Source organism: Protomyctophum bolini (assembly GCF_963924005.1).
Source record: "Protomyctophum bolini genome assembly, chromosome: 17".
NCBI classification, from domain to species: Eukaryota; Metazoa; Chordata; class Actinopteri; order Myctophiformes; family Myctophidae; genus Protomyctophum; species Protomyctophum bolini.
Window position 1 is genome coordinate 30,515,949 of NC_137878.1, and position 24,452 is coordinate 30,540,400.

At 44.5% G+C, this 24,452-nt stretch overlaps 1 protein-coding gene across 1 annotated transcript in view; it reads left to right on the forward strand.

The window, feature by feature from the left end:
* Positions 1 to 24,452, forward strand: part of angpt1 (angiopoietin 1) — a 66,382-nt gene that overhangs the window by 22,792 nt on the left and 19,138 nt on the right. Inside the window, exons 2-7 of the mRNA XM_080787487.1 lie at positions 3,922 to 4,077; positions 5,815 to 5,936; positions 8,493 to 8,725; positions 16,664 to 16,791; positions 19,864 to 19,965; positions 23,778 to 23,944. Coding sequence (XP_080643613.1) covers positions 3,922 to 4,077; positions 5,815 to 5,936; positions 8,493 to 8,725; positions 16,664 to 16,791; positions 19,864 to 19,965; positions 23,778 to 23,944 — 908 coding nt within the window. The remainder of the gene's footprint in view (positions 1 to 3,921; positions 4,078 to 5,814; positions 5,937 to 8,492; positions 8,726 to 16,663; positions 16,792 to 19,863; positions 19,966 to 23,777; positions 23,945 to 24,452) is intronic.

The window sequence follows — 24,452 nt, forward strand, 5'->3', positions numbered from 1 at the left end:
ATTTTTTGGCTAGATCTTTGGAGCTTTCATGGAACGAGACACTTATCAGCCTGATGTAGTTAATAGTTTGGGGAAGTTGTTATTAGATCTGAAATATGGCCTAAAAGAATGGCGCATTTCACTTTAATGTCAATGCCAAGGGAGGATATTACGGTGAAAAGCTTATTCCACTTGGCAAGACATGATGGCTGATGGCTGAGACATGGCTGTTACATCCCACTCTGTTTTATTCTCTCTCAATTGCTGGGACGATTTAAATGTTGAAATCCAACTATTCTTTACACGGGCAAGCAATACGCAATAATTCACTGTGCGAGTGACAATCTGTTAAACATGCACAAATATTATGGCCATTATCATACTTTCAGTCACTCATTGCTAATAATTTGATTAAAAGTTGTTATATATTTGCTTTGCCAAGCAATCATTTAATTTACTGTTGCGTTTCACTCTCAGCTGTGTTAAGGAATGTTAAGTGCCTTCTCTGGACTTTTCTTTGGATAAAACGTGAATTGAAAGCCCTCCAATAAGCACGGAGAGCCATCAAACCGCTGGTGATGTACTGCTCCATTACTCTGCTGTGCAAATGTAGCTTCAGACTTGTCAGGAATATGGTAGCTAGTAAACCTTTGAGTGTGTGTGTGTGTGTGTGTGTGTGTGTGTGTGTGTGTGTGTGTGTGTGTGTGTGTGTGTGTGTGTGTGTGTGTGTGTGTGTGTGTGTGTGTGTGTGTGTGTGTGTGTGTGTGCGTGTGCGTGTGCGCGCGCGTATTCCTCTCAGTTTTGCCCCTCGCTGAACAGACCAACCTGTTGGAGTCACTAGTGCAGCGGCAGAGATTGCCCTCCCGGCCGGCTTCCAACGGCCAATGGGCTCTATGCACACACGCCATTTTGGAAAGAACTTGGGCCCCTTCCCCCCATACTGCTGATACTAATGAAGGCTAGCTGTTCCATCCTGGTCAAACAGAGTCAGGGTGCTACTGCTATCACTGGAATTACTATGCTACCCCAGTGGGTCTCAAAGTGTCCTTGAGTGGGTTCCATATGGCCCCGCGCAACAGGTGTGTCCATTTGGTTCCATTTGTACACTCTCAGAGTTATGGGGGTTCTTGAAATTAAAACGTTTGAGAACCACTGAAGTACGGAAGTTAAGAGTTATTATGTGTGCATAGAGCCCGTTGTGCTTGTTGCAGTGTCCGGCCAAGCCAGCCGGATGCAACACGGAGGGATCATAATCCCACAGGGGGGGATTCTGTTTCAGCTTCACAGAGGTGATGGCTGCTCAGACGGTCATGATGAGTGCTTGCTTGTGGAGAAGCAGTTAGGGGTTAAGTGTAACGCTCAGGGACACTTTGACACGTATTACTTGGTGAACTTTCTGATTACCAGACAGCCTAGTCTACCCACTAAGCTATAGCCAACCCCCTCCCTACTAGTCTCCATGACGGTGGGCCAAAATATTTCCCCTGCGCCACACCTCTCTCTTGTTATACATTTAACACCTCCCCACACGACCCCAGGATATAAAACACTCTGATGTGTGTGTTGACACATGTATCTTTTTCTCTCACTCTCTGTATGAATAATCGAATTGAATGCTATGACAATTGTCTGTCGTCGGTATGCCTGTGTGTTATACTATATCCACTGGGGCCTCCGGTAATTCTGATTCAAACAGTCATGATGTAAAACAGAATTGATTTAATCAAAAATAATAATAAAATTTAAAAACGCTACATGGTAGGGTTGGTTGGGCTTCAGTCCAGTCCCTCAGCACTACAAGTGCTAGGGTGGGTGTGTGTGTGCTGACTTTGACCGTGCTGTCAGGGAGCATCCCAGGACATCGAGCCCAATGTGATAATGAGAACAATCTGTACCTTCAGAGCAACAGAAAAACACAGCTGAAAGGGTTTGTGGTGTCATCAAACACTGTCTCTCTAAGCATCTTTGATTCGGGGTGGGGGGGGGAATGTTTTCCTTCCCAGACCAGTGAGTGCAGCGTAGCTTGGTTAGTGACGTCTCTCTCCTGTGTGCGAGCAGCTCGATCACGTCCACGGCCAGGGAACCGGGAACGTACTGGGGAACATGCAAGAACGGCAGCTCAGTAAGGACATCAGACGTCACGTGACATTGTGATGCTTGGAACCTGACCGAGCCCCGATGACGCATTCCTCCAAATTAGCCGCTGTAGTGTCATCCTCAGCCAAGTCAAATAGAGCAAGCATTATAGAAGAGATAAAGTCCTTCTCTGTGACTTTGAAAGAGTAATGAAAAGTCCTGCTGTGTTTTTAGTATCTGTGGTATGATGAAGTAAATGCCTGCACATAACAGGCGGGCGCTCGACATGAACTGTAATCTATATGAAGAGCTCACTCCAGTCCTACTGTACCTTCTCCTCGGTCTTGTCATCGACTGAAGGTCTAACGATAAAGATGAAAGACTTCTTTCAAGATAAGCCTCAGTGAATATCTGTTCATCTCCGAGTACCTCTTCCTTCCCTAGCTAACCGCCTACATCTGGTTCCACCTACATTCACTAGACTCACTCCACTTGGGGCAGAGCGCCTCTCAAACAATGGAAACACATAGCTTTGTTTTGCATAAACCTTTTTTTAAGGGGAACAAAGTCGGCGCCACTTAGATAATCCATGACACAGGGATGCTGCAGATAAACTTTTGGAGACGTGTGACCGAAGGCATCTCCTGATGCTAAAAGTGTGTCGTTGTCTTTTTCAAAGTGTACGGTGCTCATTAAAACGGTGCCTGGAAGCCGAAACATCTTCGTTCCATTGGATGAATTCTCATTTCAGGATCATTCTTCCTTGAATATATTATATAATATATTATATTATATAATACTTAATACTGGGGGCACGGTGGCACATTTGGTAGTGCTGTCGCCTCACAGCTAGAAGGTCCTGGGTTCGATTCCCGCTGGGGACGCCGTGGGCGCTGGGGGCGTGCTCTCTCCTCCGCATCATCATCATTTGATGAGTAGTGATTGAGTGAGTGGTTGCCAGCTTGTGTGAGTAGACTGAGTGGTGTATGAATGTGATTGGCTAACTACCAGGTGGACCTTGCTGGTGATTGGCTCCTCTGATCAGGCTCACCTATAAAGCTGCCTGTTGTCAGTACTTCTGAGTTCTGACGTCTTCCTTCTAGCCAAGTCCTAAGCACCAGCACTTTGTCAGTTTTTAGCTTTGTGATAAATGTAATGTATTGGGTAATGTAGGGGTCTTCTTTTGTCATTTGCTTAGTCATTTGTTTTCGTTTGTTCTAGGTCAGATATTTGTATTTTGGTTTCCTTTTAGCACTAGCATGTCTTGGAGGTCATTTTGATTGTTTTTTGAGATTTTGAAGTTTATTATCTTTGCCCATGAAGCTTTCAGAAGGTTCCCCTTCCATGATCATCATCATCCATCACCATTCTATCATCTCAGAAATGTTTGACATCTGAAAAAAATTCTAAATGTGAATATAAGCACATGCTACTTGTGTCTGATTTTTCTTCAGACATGCTAGTGTTATTAAGAGTATGTTATTCTATGATCTGGAAACTATGGTCCCCATGCACCCTGGGGTATTGTACACTGCAATGCATTTTATCTTGAATAAATCCTACAGCCATAGGATTTTAACCATGTGTGTATAGATCCCAGATATTATTTCCATGGTTTTATTTATTCAGCATTTCAGTCGATACATTAAATAATGACGCACTTACATTTCATGTGAAACACCCACATAGGACATAACCCAATAGCAATAATTCATGAACATACAAATGCTATAACATCACTGTATACAGGTATACAAGTACAAAAAACATGCAGAACTAGTATGCCTGTATCAACAGTGGCAACAAAAGAAGTCTCTTTTATGGCGGTTCTGTAACTTGTCTTGTGTTTTTTTTGTCTTTGGACAGATTGAGAACTACATCAAAGAGAGCATGAAGGCAGAGATGGCTCAGCTGCAGCAGAGTGCTGTCCACAACCACACGGCGGCCATGCTGGAGATGGGAACCAACCTGCTGTCCCAGACCGCCGAGCAGACGCGCAAGCTCACCGACGTGGAGACACAGGTAACACGCATACGCATCGCATACGTACGCGTGCATGTCCAGGTGTGTGCACGCACATACACACACGGACGGACGCACGCACGCACGCACACTCACCCCCACACTCTCTCTCTTTATCTCTATCTATATCTCTCAAATAAACAAACAAACGCAAAACAAACAAGCGCACAAAATCCTTTATGGGCACTCTTTCTCACGCACGCACGCACGCAAACTAAGGAAATCCACCATGCACCATTTAGCCTGCTATTCCACTTTCAGCTGCCTCGAACATGTCACAGAGAGCTGGCCAAAGACAATATGGAAGCCATAGAAATAATACCTAACCTCGCTTCATGTCATGTGGCTGCGGTTTTCCTCTTCTTTTCTGGACGACTGGGGGGACTTATAGGGGACAGGAGCTAAGCAAGCGGGGGGGCCATTTTTGCTGATGCTCAATAAAGAGACATGTTTACCGAGCCTAAAATGATTCCTTTTCCAAACACAGCTGAATATCATCCTGAGTGTTACCATGTGTCGGGCAGACGCTCCATCTGAAATGAGCTCTTTATTTTCTGAGGACGAAGCTGATGATTTATATGCACGCCTGACCTGTGCAGAGTCTCGCTTTTGCACCTTGGTGCACACAGGAAGCCTGTGAGAAAACCCCTGTGGCTGTATTCCTGTCTGGGGACAGCTTTTGAATCAAATGTGTGAGAATTACCACAGCTTATAGAGGTACAGTATGTGATATACAGTAGAGGGAAGGCTTTTTTACCCCCTATGCTGTTAATACAGTATAACGTAATATATCAAAAGGTAATTATTATTATATTTATAATAGCTACAAATTCCTATCGAAAAAAGAAATCAACTAGGTGCTCAGTGGAGGTGCAAAATGTTTAAAAAGTACGGATGGTGCTTCAAAGATCAAATGGACTATAATGTAGAAGAAAGAGCGGCGATTCAAGCACTCAAAAAAGTAAAAGAAAAAAGGATATAAAATGTAGGTACTTTAGTAAAGTTTAAAACTTTAACAAAGTACCTTGATTGTATATCTCCTCTTGTTTCATATCAGCAACAAATTCATGTTGCGAGTCGACATACTGTACATAGCATTAGCAACATCTAAAATGACACAGATGCTTTCCCGGATTGAAGGATATGAGAACGTATGGGCTTTCCAGGTCTAATCCAAGGCGAATTCCGGACTAACCGTGTTTTTTACCTTAAGATGATAACACTGTATCCATTGATCACTGGAAGAAGCAAAAATGTTTTATTCCCTACCGATTTAGTAGATTTACCTGCCGTATGGGTCGATAGGTAAATCGCTTCTTTCTATTTCTTAAATCGCTTTTTTAATCTGTTGTAGATAAGAAGCGGAAAATAAGCCCATAGAATGTTGTCGCTCTGTGGCTGTGGCTTCCGCCTCAGCGTCCTATATCATATTATTTATTTCGACACTAGTAAAAAAAAAAGATTCTGACACTAACAGTGGTTCACATACCGGTATACAAATTATCAACAGAATTCAGTAAAAAACGGCTACTGTGGAATTCTCCTTTAAAGACCATTTCTTGTTACTTCTATCAACCAAAAAAGGGAGCGGAGCGGATCATGAATTTTTCTTTTTATATACACATTTATATACACCTTATCTCAGGGACAGAGCTGAAGAGCAGCAGTAACTCAGTAAACGTAATCGTAAAAGGTGCATGAACGTTAAGAATGGTTCCCTTTTCTTCTCTGCTCCAGGTTCTAAACCAAACATCGAGGCTTGAGATCCAGCTGCTGGAGAACTCCCTGTCCACGAATAAGCTGGAGAAAGAGCTGATGGTCCAGACCAATGAGATCAGCAAGCTCCACGACAAGAACGGGTAAACCAACAAACACACCAAATATCAGGCTGCCTACAGCCTACCACCATGCTGCTGCAGGAGATATCAGGCTGCCTACAGCCTACCACCATGCTGCTGCAGGAAATATCAGGCTGCCTACAGCCTACCACCATGCTGCTGCAGGAAATATCAGGCTGCCTACAGCCTACCACCATGTTGCTGCAGGAAATATCAGGCTGCCTATACAGCCTACCACCATGCTGCTGCAGGAAATATCAGGCTGCCTACAGCCTACCACCATGCTGCTGCAGGAAATATCAGGCTGCCTACAGCCTATACCACCATGCTGCTGCAGGAAATATCAGGCTGCCTACAGCCTATATACCACCATGCTGCTGCAGGAAATATCAGGCTGCCTACAGCCTATACCACCATGCTGCTGCAGGAAATATCAGGCTGCCTACAGCCTACCACCATGCTGTTGCAGGAAATATCAGGCTGCCTACAGCCTACCACCATGCTGCTGCAGGAAATATCAGGCTGCCTATACAGCCTACCACCATGCTGCTGCAGGAAATACCCCGTACCACCAGTGGTACGGGGACACTCATGCTCTCATGTGTTTAAATTATTGTTAAACATCTGGATTACTTAATTTACAAGAAGTCTACACAATTAGAGAATGTAGAAGAATTGGTATTTTGATCAATGTTTCCTATAGTACCATCAATACAGCATGCATCAAACGACAACAACATATTCTTAATTTCTTACGTTTTGGGTCCTTAGAGGCTAAATCTCATCAAATCAAATGGTGGTCTGTGGCTCAAATGCAGAATAAATAATGGACCATGGTATGAAAAACCAGAGTTGAAAACCACTGATAGTCAGGTGGAATTTCAGAAACAAGGCCTTCTATGAGGAGGTTACAGGCGTTTAAGTATAATACAATACAAATACATTGTGTATTTCATTACACAATGTATTAGCGCGCATCATGAAACACTGTTTTCGTTGTTCGGTTGTTGCAAAACAGATGATTAGAATGTGGGTTTTGGATAGATTCTAATGTCTCCACCTAATGTTATGCTTTTAAAATGATTGGACCAAAGGGATGATGCCGTGTTTGAAAGAGAGCAGTCCGAATTGCCCTCTGCAGATCAACACTGCCGTATACAGATTCCTCACAATCACTGCTATTTGACACAGAAATCTCTAGTGATTCTAGTTGTTGAGTTAACTCCCCAGGCTTATGGAAACAGATTGCTAAAGGAAATTTTCCTGCGCTTGAGCAATTACAAAGGAATTCATATTATGTCTTTTTTTTTTAACCAGTTAAAAGACAAACAACTCTATACTTGGTACACTTGTTTCACTCTAGTCAAAAATATCTGATCTACAAGCTCAAGAGTTTGTAGATCGGCTATTTTTGGCTAAGGCTCAAGTGGTTAAGGGTTACCTCTTCCTTTTCCAATCCAATGAAAGCAGAGATGATTTGGTGTCAGCCTGTACGGTCTATCCGTCGTTGGATCATTGGGCAATGGCGAAGCATGGATTCTGTCAGGACTCAGTTCCTATCTCGTGCTAATCTGCAAAGTATATGATAAAGTGTGTTTATTTTGGATGCGTTGCCCATGGCAACCAAGCTCGCTGACATAAACATTTGCATGGCTATGGTGTGCAGACTTTAGGTTCCCATGTTTTTGTTCCCATATCGTTTACTGGCAAAGAAACAATTTCTATATGTGAATGAAGGGCATGCTACACTTTAAATCACTACAATAACCGTCACAGAGCTATAGTTCGAAAGTAAAATGTAAAAGGTGATGGATTATATAGATTTAATCTACAGTATTTAATCTATTTCCTTATTATGTTTTACAGGCAGCAGGGCAAAAAAAGTTAAATAAAATCACATCTTATTCACTAGTATGAGTCCTCCATGATTTCAAATTGAACGTCCAGTCTGCCAGTAAATTCCTCTGTGTTCATTTATCTATTTGAAGAACAAAATGTAACCAAATGGACTCTGGTTACGTTTGTACGATACAGTACATGCTCGGAGTCATATTCATTCTGAATATTTTACTGTGTACTTATTTCTCAATCACAGTTTCACCATTTGTCCACAACCAACATATAATTGTTTTCTTTTGCTTTGTTTGTCCTCTCTTTCCTCTCCAGTGGTGGAAAACATATTTATCAATTGCAATGTATCAATTGCAATGTCTGCAATGTCGAAATACTGAAAGAATGTGTAATATTCTGTGTCTGGAATTCACAAATGTCCTGGTATCAAATTGTACTCAAAGTAGCAATAGTAAATGTACTCCTCATGCACAATGTTTTTAAATGTATATAATGTATACAAATCTTTAGAAAATAGTAGATCTACAATGCGTCACATTGCAAAACATTGTGATCTGAGATGTAGAAGTAAAAGTATTGGAAATTGGAAATACTCAAGTAAAGTAATACCAAGTACGGTACTTTCCACCACCGTAATTGTTTTCTTTTGCTTCATTGTTTGTCCTCTCTCCTCTCTCCCCCGCCACCATGCATGTAGTCTTCATTGTCTGTCCTCTCTCCCCTCAGTCTCCTGGAGCAGAAGATGCAGGAGATGGAGACGCGGCACCGCTCTGAGCTGGAGACCCTGCGCGAGGAGAAGGGCAGCCTGCAGACCCTGGTGGGCCGGCAGAGCGGCGTGATCCGCCAGCTGGAGACGCAGCTGAGCCGCGCCACGGGCAACAGCACGGCGCTGCAGCGGCAGCAGCAGGAGATGATGGACACGGTGCACAACCTGCTCAACCTCTGCTCCAAAGACGGAGGTCAGTTCACCACTAACCTGTCGGTAGGGCACTCGCCTTTCGACCGCAAGGTCACAGGTTCGATCCCGGGCACCGCTTGATGTTGTGCAGCGGTATAGACAAATTTGCCCAAGACAAATTTCCCTTGTGGACAATAAAGTTTACCTTGACCTTGATATGTACTGGGAGCTGATGGTACAGTAGACGTTGCACTCCGCCTCAGCCTTCCATCTCCCAGAGGTCTAACACATTGAAACGGGCATAGACTCCTGCACCTTGGCTGATACCGACAACAAGCCTCTCTGACTTATTTACGTTGCTTACTTAGTTCACAACCTGCTCAACCTCTGCTCCAAACACAGAGGTTAGTTCAAGTTATAGTTATGCCAGCGAATATGATATAGTGGTTCTCAACCAGTGGTCCCAGGGACCACCAGTGGTCCTTGAGGGGATTCCATGTGGACCAGCTAGCTCTGGTCCATTTTATTTATTTATTTCACGTTGAGATTGAATGAAGTGCAGTAGTGCAGGACTTTGAAAAGCGATACTGCAGGTTGTCCAGAACACTGTGTTCTAACAGACTAAATTCAAGGCGCTGCAATCCCAAAAATATTTCCCCATTGTTTACCAGAGCGGAATTTGAATGCGCTTATTTCAATATTATTGTTTTTTAAATGTATTTTAACAAAGGCCAGAACTAGAATGCACAAATGAAGAAGTATTACTTCCAAGATTCAGCGAATTTGATACATATTGATGTCCATGAGCCCCTACTAAGAGACCTGGAACACATCTGTGTCGCCTTAGCTTTTAACCACTTTAACCATTATTATGAACTTTAGCTATTGACAAATAGGAGATCTACAAGCTCATCTGCCATTTTTGGACAAATCGTGAAAATGTGTGCAAATCACTATATTCTTTCACAGCGAACATTTTTAACTCATATCTTTGCTTCTGGGGGGTCCCTGAAACAACATATTTTCCGATGGGGAAATTACATGTAATTTTTGGGGTCCTTGAGCTTGACATGAAATAGTTTAAGCACCACTGATTTATAGAAAAATAGGTTCAAAAAAGTATTATTAGAAGACATTTTGTAGAATCTGGTCTCAGGTCTCAATGGGTTAAACAATAGGCCAGAACTATAATGTGAAGAATGATTACTTCCAAGATTCATTAAACATATTATTGTCACAGTCAGCCTTGATGTACATGAGCCCCTACTAAGACGAGACATTAGAGATGCAGCTCTCTGGCTCTTAAGCGTGTGCGTCAGCGCGAAGCCAGCAGAGCTCGTTTCTTTTTTTAACAGGAAACAACATGGTCCTCAACGTAAGCACTGTTCCTCTCATAACACAGCATGCTCTTTTCACAATAAGGGCTTATCAAACCTCAGTCCATAACGTCTGGACTGCGTGTTGCCTTACTGAACTGTCAAACAGCCACCGACCTCAGTCCATAACGTCTGGACTGCGTGTTGCCTTACTGAACTGTCAAACCTCAGTCCATAACGTCTGGACTGCGTGTTGCCTTACTGAACTGTCAAACCTCAGTCCATAACGTCTGGACTGCGTGTTGCCTTACTGAACTGTCAAACCTCAGTCCATAACGTCTGGACTGCGTGTTGCCTTACTGAACTGTCAAACCTCAGTCCATAACGTCTGGACTGCGTGTTGCCTTACTGAACTGTCAAACCTCAGTCCATAACGTCTGGACTGCGTGTTGCCTTACTGAACTGTCAAACCTCAGTCCATAACGTCTGGACTGCGTGTTGCCTTACTGAACTGTCAAACAGCCACCGTTGCTCCTGCCTTCTTTCCTATTGGTCTGCTCTACCCCATTATGATCATTTTGGAGGCCTGGGATTTACCTTTTGGCCTCAAGTGTAACCCCTCTGGTTGAGGTAGCCCCTCTGAACTCATTGCCCCCATCTTGGCAGTTTAACCACTTAAACACCAGGGGGTGTCCCCCAGGGGCCTATACTTGCCCCTGCTTATTCCCCTCTGTGTCAAATCTCTTCATCAAAAATAGTCAACACAAGCTCTTTGTGAGCTTGAAGAGCTTCTATTTTCGCCCAATGTTTGCCTATAGTTTTGACAAACGTATTATGACATACCCAAAACCGGAATGCTCCCAAACCCGCCGAAGCACCCCAAACTCACTTGATCACGACATTGCCACGAGATCTCACATGAATGTCTGTGCTGGGAATCGGTTACATGAAGAGCATTGGAGGAATTGTTATGCTTAACCGTATGGTCACAGAACAAACAATAATACAAACCTGCCAACCTGAAACTAAACACATTTCGGTGTATACGTCTCATCTGTGTAATAGGACAATCCGATGCGTGGGTTTGGTGGGCCTGTCTCTGGATTCCTTTGTTCATTACGACGCAAACTTCAAACTTTTGTCAGTACGTGTGTTTTTGATTTGTTTTGGCGTTCCGTTAGTATTTTTTTGATTGCCCGTTTTTCTTTTCTTTTTGTTTGAGCATTAGTTTGAGCGTCTTCAGACGGGAAACGAGGGCATGTACGGATACGCGAGGAATAAGTGAGACATCACCGCTGGACACAATTACCACATGCTTTGTATTAATCTAATGAGTGAGACATCACCGCTGGACACAATTACCACATGCTTTGTATTAATGAATGAGTGAGACATCACCGCTGGACACAATTAATCTAATGAGTGAGACATCACCGCTGGACACAGTTACCACATGCTTTGTATTAATGAATGAGTGAGACATCACCGCTGGACACAATTAATCTAATGAGTGAGACACCACCGCTGGACACGATTACCACATGCTTTGTATTAATCTGAATGAGTGAGACATCACCGCTGGACACAATTACCACATGCTTTGTATTAATGAATGAGTGAGACATCACCGCTGGACACAATTACCACATGCTTTGTATTAATCTAATGAGTGAGACATCACCGCTGGACACAATTACCACATGCTTTGTATTAATCTCGCTGGGCTTTTCCTCTGCTTTAATGCAGCGTGCCATAAACATCACAGGCGGCCTCTTTTAAGCGTAACAGACTACTTTTCAAATGGTATTTGTGTACGCAATTTTATTACCAGACGACTTTGGGGGGCTATTAAGTGTGTCGGGGCCCATATCCATTATTTCCATATTATCTCACGTGGCGAGATCCAAGTAAACGCTGTCAGAAGACCACTTGGCACGGCGCATGATCAGATTTGTAGTCTGTCGTGTTTAATTTGTTGCACCGCAAAAAACACAGCTTTTATGGCCATAGCCTACTTTTCATTTTGTCACCTTAGTCAGCCATGTTGCCTCCCTGTCGTCTCAAGTGTTGCCAGGGTCAACGGGGTGGATCGCCCACCGTGAATTGGCCCCCACACCCAACCTCTCCCCATGTTGATTGGTGGCTGCCCTAACGAGAGGCGAATGAAATTGGAACATGGCCGCCGCCCGGTCTGTGGTTGGTGGTCCGGGTCCCCTCCCTCTCCTCGGTGGCACAGTGCTGAAGGCTGAGCCAGGCGCAGGGGGTCGGAGGTGACACCTCTCCTCAACCCGGGCTGAATAAGTCAAACTGTAATAGGTCCTGGGGGACAGTGTGTCCAGGGGGGTAGAGGGGTCTGTCTGATCATCTGATGCACATCCATCCCCCCCCCCCCCCCCACACACACACACACACACACACACACACACTACACACACAAGCGTTTCCCAGAAGCTTTTTGAAATGGAGAGGCACAGGAGCTCTGTTAGTTTGTTTACTGGGGGGGGGATGGATTATTGTTTTCATTAGAGGAATTAGAGGTTAGCATGGCGTCTGCTAGTGTCCGGCGCTGTTTAGAGAACTGAGCCCCGGAAGGTCCCTTCAAAAGCATGGAGACTCAACTCAGGGATGGAGATAATACTCGGAAAGAGAGGAGGTTAAATGCTACGTCTCTATACAAGCCTTTTTGGTTTAGGGATTGTCTTTTCTTCTCGTCCGGGTTTGCTGTGACTTTGCCATGCGCAAACTCGCAGTGAGTCATCTTTGATGTGGCCCGGTGCCGCCATGGGGCACATGTTTGGGTTGTAATCATTAGCGTGCAATGAGCCACACACTCACTTATTAAGGGTGATTGACCTCAGCTTTGGAACACGTCTCAAAAATGTCTGGCTTCCAAATATGATTTTCTTTTTTACAGTGTTGTATTATCCCTCTTAATGAACAGCATCAATCATTTTTACAGCCGGGATATCCCAGAGTGGGAAGGTGGCGCGATTTTAATTCCCCGCTATTTAGCTCAGAGCTCTGCTCATGCAGTTCGTGACTGAGAATGTCAGAGCATGGCCTGTAGGGTTTGTGTATAGGTATTGTGTACAGTACTGTATGGAAAGTCATCAGACTGCCCCTATTAAAAAGCACTTTATGATCCACAGTCGTTCAACCTTTTTGTAGACACGCATGCATTATTTTTAATGCTTCGGTGCCTGGCAGAATGGCTTCACAGTCACACCCGACGGTAACTTACAGCATGTTTCTGCATTCTGGTCATAATAGCCATAGCCAACTCAATGAACTTGTGCATCTCACCTCCCTTTTCACCCTGCAGGGAACTTGACTTCTTCAAGCACTGCATGCTCAGCATCATACAGTAAATAAACATGCCAAATCGAAATGGTGTAATACTGGCTACAGCTGGCTAAAGTATTTAATAGGGAAAGTTAAAATCCACACCATGTATTGCCCTCTGTTTCACTGTTGTAATAAAGCAGTGAAAGTTTTGATTTCGATGCATGATTTATTTTGCCGTTTGATTTTGAATTTGTTTGAAAATGTCAGTTTTTTGGGGGGTTGGGAGGATAACATAAATTGCCTATAATACTGACAGGCCCTAAATGGGAAGGCAGGGTTAATGTGGTTAACTGAAATACCACAGTGATCCATCGGCCTCTGTGGGGAACCAACACAATCCTCCATGGTATTTGTTCAGTTCACATGGGAGCAGTGAGGGCCCTGACAGTCTGTTTAGCTCCATATCTCAGCTGACTTGGGTCCAGTGCTTGGCTCATTTGGCAAGGGTACTGATTTATGCAAACACCCCCAGCCCTGCTGGTCTTTTCACATGAACCCCCTACTGAATACGAGTCCCCGCTGAACCACAAAATATTTGTCTGTAAATAAATATTGGGACATAAATAATATTTGCAGAGCCGGAGCGGCAGGCCGTTCCGAGTTATACGGCCAATCCTATAGCAGCGCGTTCTTCCTCCCGAGTGAGATCTGAGTGACGATTGTGAAATAATTGTCCATGCTGTTAAGAGATCAAGTGCCAGAACGTATGCCTTTGACACCGACCTCTTTGGCTTCCCTAATGTGCCCTGCCGTCTCCCAGCTTGAGGTAAATTGCCTGCCTGACAGCGCTGTCCTTTGTTGGGTTAAAGTCTGCGGCGCGAGGGCTGCTCTCTCAACCTGTCACAGCACGAGATTCTTGTCGATGACACTCAATACTCTGTCAAAATGGCGGATGGTAATACACCCAATTGGGCGGACCACTTCTGCCACAAGGTGGGGGGGGTGGGATCAAAGTGGGGTCTAAGGATCGCTGACACATTTCACTTTTCACTGACATCTTCCTTGAGTCAACATTCCCAACAGTAAAAACAATTGTGTGGAAACTGAGATGAGCCCCTCGTTTGAGAGGCGCTAGAGAGAGAGAGAGAGAGAGAGAGAGAGAGAGAGAGAGAGAGAGTGAAATCGGAAGGAATTTCCATCGATATAACAAGGGCTTGGGTAGGTAAATATAAACCACTTGTTATAACAGGAACTTGAAATTTAGAGCTTGTAGTATTTTGTCCTCAGCCCCCTTGCTTGGTTTCATAATATTGCCGCCATAATTATCTACAGATGGAAATGGACACAGCTGCCCCTTTGAAAAGGCCTGTCAAAGTGCGGGGCCTTCTCTCTCTCTCTCTCTCTCTCTCTCTCGGAGAGCGAGAGATCATCCAGTTGATGAACAGCTTTGCTCCTACTAATAAGTCAGTCACCCTCAGATTTTATCAGGGCGTTATGGGATATCCACAGCGAGGCCTCTCTCTTCGGCTTCTGCCTCAGCTTTCCTATATATTCTCCCCTCTGAGACATCGTGGAGATCTGAATTATGATCTAAACTCACTTGTCACAGTACGTTTTAACGGCGGGCGACAGCCAGATGAATTTTTCGGTAGTGCATTATTTGTCTAAATTGTCTATGGGGACCTGGTGACTATACCACCAATAGAAGGTGAACGGCCGATAGTCGAAAAGTGGGCGGAAGAACGTCGCCTGATAAGAACAAAATAATTAATCTTTTCGCCCGATACCGGGAGATTAGGCGATGTGTCGGCCGATGCTTGGGGTTAGGGTCTTTGATGCTATAGGGGAAAAAATCGATGTATTAGAAAGGCATATATAAACATAGCATAGACAATGATTTACATGAATCCAACAAAGAACAACTGGTCCAACTAGTCCAACTTTGCGATAGCATTTATTCAATTTCTATGCTTGTAAATGGCACACCCCACAACTTGTTTATCTCGTGCACATCTGGTTGAGATGGAACACTGGAGAATGATAGTGCCATCTAATCTATTCTATCAATAACATGTGTACACTGTTGCCATGGAAACGGCCGGTGGCGTGACGTCACGTCACCCTATAAAGTAGGGCTCAGAAGACAGACTAGGTTAGGTGTGTGCCAGACAGTCAGAGTCAGAAGAAATCCAAGTGTGTGCCAGTCAGAGTGAGACCGAAGTGTGCGCCAGTCAGAGTGAGACCGAAGTGTGCGCCAGTCAGAGTGAGACCGAAGTGTGCGCCAGTCAGAGTGAGACCGAAGTGTGCGCCAGTCAGAAGCAATAGAAAGAAGATCAATAAAATAATATAATATAATAATATACTTTCAAGCAATATATAAAAAGAGGTGCCCAAACTAATCAAGCATTCGACTCCATCCCACAAACTTACACCAGCCCTTTGACAGCTACTGTACCTGCTAGGAAATCATCATTACATACACCATTCATTTGATCCTCTCTATAACACTTCATACTGTGGCATTCATGCCTAGTAGATTCGGACAGTCTCTCACCAAGTGTGCTCCTAAATATACCCACAAAAACAATGAATGTGACAGCAATTGTACACTGTATGGAAAAAAGGAAAGGTCGTTGATACCGTCATCGATAATGTTTTTGTTACTGATTAGCGGCAACGAGATTACAACATAATTCAATGAGCCTCTTTGTTGCCTGACAGTCATTATACCTTAGTTCTGGTGACAAGACAGCAGATTTAGTGCTGACCTTTACAGTCCCACCTATCTGTATCGCATTACAACTATTTATAGCACAGTTGGTCCTGCTCCAGATGTATTATGAGATTGACCCGAGAGATGAGAGGCATGCGTTATTTATTTGCTATAACAACATGGCTAGGAAAACCTGATACCTCAGGTTTTTCCACAATATGATTCAGATCATGTATAAAAATGAAAAGTAATAAAAGCCTCAAATATATGTATAATATTTATTTTATGATAAATAACATCACAGCTTTGATGTTGTTCCGTATAACCTACTCCCTGTTCTATTGATTCAATATTAAATGACGCGTGGAAACCTTGTATTTCCAAAGTGTGGTTCCTATTATTCTTTAGTCGCAAGCTCTTGTTAATACTTTTTATTGGTTAATTATTTAACCAATACGAAGAATGAACCACTTCCAACCTAGCTACAGGTAAATACTTTCCAATATTCAGGAACAGCAGATCTACAACATGCTCACAACATGTTATGTTGTGACCGTGTGGATCGGCTATTTTGTGCTACTTGTGTGCGACTCTATCATACGATGTAAGTATACTTAGTGCAAGGTTTTTGCCCGACAACAACAATACAGAAAAGACTAAAAGGTCACCCTGCGTGTTTCCACAGCGGTGCCCAACAGCACCAAGAGGGTGGACGAGGAGAAGAAGTTCCGAGACTGCGCTGACCTCTACCAAGCTGGCTTCCACAAAAACGGCGTCTACACGATACACATCAACCCGCAGGAGACCAAAAAGGTGGGCAGCCACTTCTTTTATTTAACTTTACAGCCAATGTTCAAAATAGCTCTCTTTCGTCACTTCTAAGGCAGCTCTTTGAAGGGTGTTTTACACAGGGTCCAGCTTGTTTTCTTTGAATCAGAGTGAGGCTCAATCTATCGGCCAGCGAATTATAAGCCAGAGGTACAGTATACCGAACTTCTGCTGGACACTGGCCAGTGGCCTGTGTGGATGCAGGGAACGATGGGTGCAAGGTGAATACCTTGGAGCTGAAAATACACTTGGCAGCCGGGCTGGGGCAAGAGTTTAAGAGGGGAGGGAGGGTGAAACAGGTGTTCAGTACTTCAACAGTAGTGTGGTGTGGTGTGTGCGTGCATCTGTGCGTGTGTTCATAACCTCGATAGAATAAAAAACAATCGTCATGGTTGAGGGTGTAATATATCTGTTTGCATAAAAGTGTGTGCATCATCCCAGTGCTTTGCTGCAAGATTAATGGCGGAGGATGGTGTGTGTGTGTGTGTGTGTGTGTGTGTGTGTGTGTGTGTGTGTGTGTGCGTGTGTGCGTGTGCGCGTGCGCACTCGCATATATGTGCGCGCATGTGGGTTAATGTGTGTGTGTGTGTGTGCGCCTCGTGTCTGGTTTCATGGATCATGTGAGAGTGATTGTGTCAGCCAGGGTACTTCCTTAATTGTACCCAGGCTGTATTCCTGTGTGTTCAGCTGCATGAGATGGCTCTGAGGTGAGAGACCTCCTCCACTCCACCCGCGGGGTCCCGTCGCCCTAAAAACAAAAGGCCACCACGCGGCAGTTATCGCCGTGGTCCTCCATTATCGGCTTACACACACACACACACACACACCCTGAGGTCCGGGGGGTTAAGGGCCACGGCGCCCCCAGGTGTCTCTTGGTATGTGTCCAGGCGAGGTGGGGACCTCCTCTTTCATGTGCCGAAACGAGAGCCTCTTCTCCCCTCTGATGGGGACCATCTCCAGAGAGCCGCTGAGGGATAAGGAGACGTTGATTAACCACTACTTTCAACCTGGGGTCCCAATTTTAGGCATGTCAATTTACATGAAAAGTGTCGACTGTCGACGACGTTCTACGGGTGCACAGGCTTGGTTGTTTTCGCTGCACGACAACATCGTACCACTAAGTATAATATAAGGCTTGTGTTTCAATCATAATTACACATAAAAGGATAAAAACAAAGTGTGAGAATCAATAGAATATTAAGATAAGAGCATAAAAAATTGGAAAAGCTAGTTTTAAGAAGACATTTAAAAGAGCTTAATAACTCATCAGGCAAGTCAGTACAATGTGGTAAAGGCCCGGTTGCCTTTTGTATTCTGCGGAACGACCAGAAGGGCCCTGTCCGAGGATCTCAGGGCTGCACTTTACTATTATTTGATTACATAATATGCATCAATGTGCTGTATGTACTCAAATATGAAAGGTTTAGAATAGTGAAACCAGTCCACGCATTGAGTCCATATATCTGTCATGAAATACTGAATCTGGCTGTGAAGATCATTCCAGAACATAACCTCATATGGTCTCTCTTACCATGTTTCAATCCCACAATATGCTTCATAAATCATGTTCAACATCTTTTCTCCAAGAGCTTTTGGTATGACTTTTATTTTGCTTCCTTTCTAAATTATGTCATCAACCACTGTCACTTGTCATGCTCGTTCCAGTATTATGTTATGTTTGGTAATTACGGAATATGTCGATAAATAACTTTTCAGATTGAAAACGGTCTTCTGGTGAGACTCCATAATGTCTTCATTCTTCATGAGGACACATACTTGCATGGCATTCAACAGGCTCTAAAATATATGAAGTTCTTAAGTGTGCTTTTACCCACTTTGAACCGGACATCCCTATTTTAGGCATGTCGTTATCGGCAAAACGTTTTAAGTCTTAAAAAGTTAGATATAGCGGATATAGTCATACAAGAAGGCACGGTGATTGGCTTGTTGTAAGCAATGTCACTCACGGGGGTCACGGTGCCTGGCACAGTCGGTAGTGCTGTTGCCTCACAGATAGAAGGTCCGGGGTTCGATTCCCGCTGGGGACGCTGTGGGCACTGGGGGGCGTGTTCCCTCCTCCGTGTCATCAGTGCCCATACCCGAGGCGGGGTTGGCGAAAGGGCCTTTCTGTGTGGAGTTTGCATGTTCTCCGGCCCTAGGGTACCCTCACAAAAACATGCCGTAATCCTGGTCTCTAAACTGCCTCCCCCTGGCCAGCCAGGGCGCCTGATGGAGGGGAAAGGAACTGGTCGGAATAACGTGTTCCTTCCACACGCTACGTCCGGCCGGGGAAACTCTCCCCTGTCAGGTGAAAAGAAGCAGCTTGGACTCCTCATGCATTACATATGGATTACATTAAATTATTGACACTGGGTAAAAAAAATGGGTTACAAAATTGTGGGATAAAACATTTAAAAAAGAAAAAAAAGCAATGTCACTCACAACTACCAAATTCATGCATGTTTTAACATTTCTCTGCACCGCAATGTTTTTCAAGTTTCAGTTCATTTGTCTAATGAGTGTCGCTTCGCTCACTTTATCAAAGTCGGTATATGGCCCTCTGGACATTAATGGCAGGTATTTGGCTATCCACCGAGATGAGTCACGTTGGGAGAGGCTGGGAAAAGGGAGCGTTCTGGAGCCAGGCCATCCTGGAATTGCTCATTCATTGTTGTGTGATTGAGCCAGGAGCGCATTGGGACCATCTAGTTTGAATGCAGTGCATTGATCCAGTTGTCTCCCGTGTAAAATGTAATTGTTCTCGAATTGCTGTGTGTAACTGCTGTACATGTGTGGCCACTTGGAAAATTGTGTTCCGTTGTGTTCATCGCTGTGTGTGTGTGTGTGTGTGTGTGTGTGTGTGTGTGTGTGTGTGTGTGTGTGTGTGTGTGTGTGTGTGTGTGTGTGTGTGTGTGTGTGTGTGTGTGTGTGTGTGTGTGTGTGTGTGTGTGTGTGTGTGTGTGTGTGTGTGTGTGTGTGTGTGTGTGTGTGTGTGTGTGTGTGTGTGTGTGTGTGTGTGTGTGTGTGTGTGTGTGTGTACGTCCACGTGCGCTGCAGGTGTACTGTAACATGGAAACAGCGGGCGGTGGATGGACAGTCCTCCAGCGCAGGGAGGACGGCAGTATGGACTTCCAGAGGACGTGGAAGGAGTACAAGATGGTAAGACAGATATATAGAGCCTGCACACGCACACACACACGCACGCACATGAGCACGTACGCACGCTCACACGCACACACTGAGAGATCCAACACTCATCCGTATCAATTCAACGGGAGGCAACAATGTGGACGACCACTTTCAACCTGGCGAAAGTTTTGCAAAACAAAGTTGGATTTTTGACAGTGCTAAGCCTGGTTTATAAATCAGGCTTAAGTGGTTAAAAAACAAGACACTGAGACGAGCGAGAGAGAGAGAGACATGAGAGATAGAGAGAGGGAGAGAGAGGGAAAACACTCATCCATATCCATTAAAAACAAAATGATGGAGTCATGCGATGAGACAAACATCCTGTAGTAAAAACACATTTCCACCAGGCAGATTATGACAAATTGGCTGTGCTCTTTGGCCCCGATGTAACATGCTGAAAGCAGAGATGCAGGGTTCCCTTCTCCGAGCCCATGTGGAACGCCTCGACCAGATGTCCGAACCAACCTTCTCCTCGACAGTAGCAGCTGGGGACGTCTGGAAACTGTACCCCCCCCATCATTTGTATTAGCAGCATTGAGACTCATTTACAATTCATCCACTGACATTTGGTGGGGAAAAAAAACGAGAAATGAGAAAAGTGTTTTGACGTGTTTTGTCGTCGATTCATTTTAGTTAGGGTGTCAGACGCTCACACCTACCGTATATGTTACAGCGAGTTAGAAAACAAACATTTTTGTTTCGTCTACTGTATATTGCACTGCACCAGCCAGGTGTTGCGGAGAACATCATCTGTTTGTCATTAGTGTGTATATGTGCGTGTTAACATCGCCAACATACTGCAGGAATGAATGGCTAGACAGAGTATGGTATTTATTCGCCCTGGAACTAATCATGATGGAGCTTACGGTACGACTGACCCGTGTGTGATTTTCGGCAAATGTACAGTATCACTGTCAAGTGATTTGGTTTTGTTAATAGCCGCCACCCGTGAAGTGCCTTCTGTGGCCAATGGAACGGTTTCTTTGATCGAGACCAGTCCTTCATGGGTCAACTTGTGGGCAGATGTTTGCAATGCTAAAAATATGATATTTATATTAATATAAGACTGCATCACCGTACCTATAATTACAGACATTATGTTAATGAGAAGATCCCATATAATGCATGTGTAATGTTAAGGTTATGTTATGTGTGGCTCCGTTTGGCTCAACGTATTGATGTTTCACTGTGCCATCTCAATGAGGCTCTCTCTCTCTCTCTCTCAGAGAGAGAACAAGCTTACACAACTCAGACAGGTGGATAGAGCAAACGAGTGCATTGGAATACAGTGCTATGTGGGCTAAGGGTGACGTGGAGGCTCATGAACCTTGGCAGACATGCATGTCGCCAATATACCAGCGTAGTATTACCACCGGTCCTCCACCTCCTCTCTCCTTGAAAAATGGCCGGAGGTGATTGATAGTATTTTATGGTGTGATTAATTTCACTGCGGTTGGTCTCCGTAGGCTAGTCTCATTGTTTTAATGCTCTGGAAGGATTTGTAAATCTTTCACTCAGAAACGAGGCAGCCAATGGTGTTGTTTCGTTCCCTTCGCGGTGAGGAAAAGGGAGAGGCTTCTGACAGCGGGGAAAATACACCGCATAGTGTGATCTTATGACCGGGCAGTGTTTATAATTACATTTCCAGAACTGCATAATATGTGCCACAGGAGACTGCCATGCATGATGTGACTGATATTTGCAAGCCTGTTCAGCATCTTACGAAATCAATGTCGATATCAAACCTGTACAGTAAAACATGTTTATTTTTTGTGCGCCCGAGGGGCCCTATGATTTACGAACAGATAACTTTCTACATATTCAGAATTCATATAAAGGTTTTACCTTCTTTTTTTTTATCTTAAAGAGAACTCTGGGCAACTGAAAGTGAATTGGAAAACGAGCTCTCTGTCCAACAATATGACTAACCATCTCCATCTCTTTGAAAGATGTAGATCAGGTTCGCGTGTGAGTGAGGGGGGAACGCGGAGTTCTGGAACAATACAAAGGCAAACTCTGTTGACAGAGCCTGGACTCGATCGCTCTCCAGCCAGGGATCCCGGCCGGGGCAAGCCCCATGGAGGAGCCATTCTGGAGCGAGCTGAAAGGCCCCGCAGTCGTGAGGGAACGTCTCATCAGAAATGAGATCAATTTTAGTGGGAGAGACAGCGAGAGAACGGGAGGCAGAGAGAAACAGAGAGAGAGAGAGAGGACGGCGAGCGAGGGAGAAACATTGAGTGATGGAGAGAAAGACCAGGACAGCTGGAAACTAAGAGAGGGAAGGATGGAGAGGCAGAGCGAGGCAGAATGTCGCTTTTATTTTTATATAGCGCCAAATCACAACAAACGTCTCTTGGCGATTTACATATAGAGCAGGTCAAGGTCATTCGTTATAGGAGTCGGAGACACCCAACAATTCCCCCATGAGCAAGCACTTGGCGATGACGACGAGGAAAAAATCCCCTTTAACGGGAAGAAATCTTGAGCAGAACCTGGCTCTTGGTGGGCGGCCATCTGCCTTGACCGGGGGGAGGCAAACAGACACTCAAACAGACGGAGCAACAATAATACCAGTGTGAAAGAGTATTATGAATAACAAAGATTAAGGATTTAAAGACATATTAAAAGACTGACAGAGACAGAGAGAGGGAGAGAGAGAGAGAGAGACACAGCCCCAGTCACTTTCTCTTCCACCCACACAGCAGGACATGCCTCAGACCAGTGGAATGCCCCATATTTACTTTACCCCCACATCTTGCTTCTAATCAACACACACACACACACACGCACACACACACACACACACACACACACACACACACACACACACACACACACACTCTCGACACAAACACTTTCTCCTCCACACCCGCCCCAACCTCCTCCTCTCATACAGCCAGCGCTGCATGGTCCAGACAGCCCCGTCAAAGCTGTAATATGCATGGTTATATATTATTACTCACCACCTCCATCTGTGGCTCCTGTCGCTGTCAGAAGCACTTTGCCTACAGTATATGACTAAGCGGCCGGTCCGATCGCATTTGAACTTAACGTTTTCAACAATAAAAGTAGGCACACATGCTTCTGTGTGAGTGTGCATACATATACAGTACACAGTCTGTGAAAGTAATAATATGGTTCTGAACACATGCGGAGGAGGGCGTCGTAAAGCTGGTACCAATTTACACTCTCTTAAGTCTTAAACATGTACTGCTACCCTCAGCCCAATAACATGCTTCACTATATCATGTACAACCTGCAAAACAAGCTTTAATGTAGGGCCCAATAGGTGCCACTCAACGCACTCATGCAGAGAAATGAAAATTGCATGCGTGTGTGTGGGTGTTTATGCGTGTATGCGTACGTGGCGCGAAAGCGTGTGAGCGACAAGGAAAACACATCTCCGCAGCCAGCGCGGAAACATTCCTGAAAGTGGCCATGATGGCCGCGCGCCCGGCCATAATCACGGCGGTTTAAGCGCCCATGCTGAAGCTGGCTTTGGTGACATAACAAATCAAAGAGTCGGAAAGCGCTTGGACGCGTCTTTCCCGGACAGACAAATGTTATTAGAAAATTCCTCTATCCAATTTCAGAAACATTTTTCTTTTTTTCTTTTCTTTTTTTTTTCCTCTTCAGTCCAGAGATCTCATCTTTCCGAGAAAGAAGGAAAGCTATGGAGGAATGGCTTCCATCCCTGCTATATCCGTGCATTTAATGAGTGGATTTTGTGTGGTGATTATTCATTCAAGACCGTTTGTTTCTGTGTTTGTTGCCTCCTGCAGGGCTTCGGGGCCGTGTCTGCAGAGCATTGGCTGGGGAACGAGTACGTGTTCTTACTGACCAGCCAGCGGCAGTATGCCTTACGGGTAGAGCTGACCGACTGGGATGGACACCAGGCCTTCTCCCTCTACGACCGCTTCCACATCGGCAGTGAAAAACACAACTACAGGTACCATCACTACCACTGTCGACTACTAGTAGTCTAGTACTAGTACTAATACTTAACTCGTAGCCTGCCTTTGGTGTGAATCCGTGTCATTTGAATTATTCTGGCCAACCGCCATTGGCGTAGATTAGCGTTAATTGGTCTTTTATAGTGCTTTTGATCGATCGAGATGCTACTCACATTATTTTTGGGTTGCTAGTTGATGATGTCAACAAGGCTAGAGTGTGCCATTATTGTGTACAGTATGTATTATCTTGAACGCTGCGTACACCCACGCCCACTATCTGTTTCTTTATCTCCAATACCTTGTCCCAGATAGCATTTCTGGTCAAAACAAGGTTTATTTATGTATCCCTATGAGGTGAATTCATTGATTAATCCTAGCTGGCGGGGAAAGTGTGTTAATTTAACAGTGTATACGTCTAACCGAATGGACATTACATTACAAACTCTCTGATTTACAAATGGATAGCCTAAATGAACATGGAGGATTTTACTCTGTACTACTAGT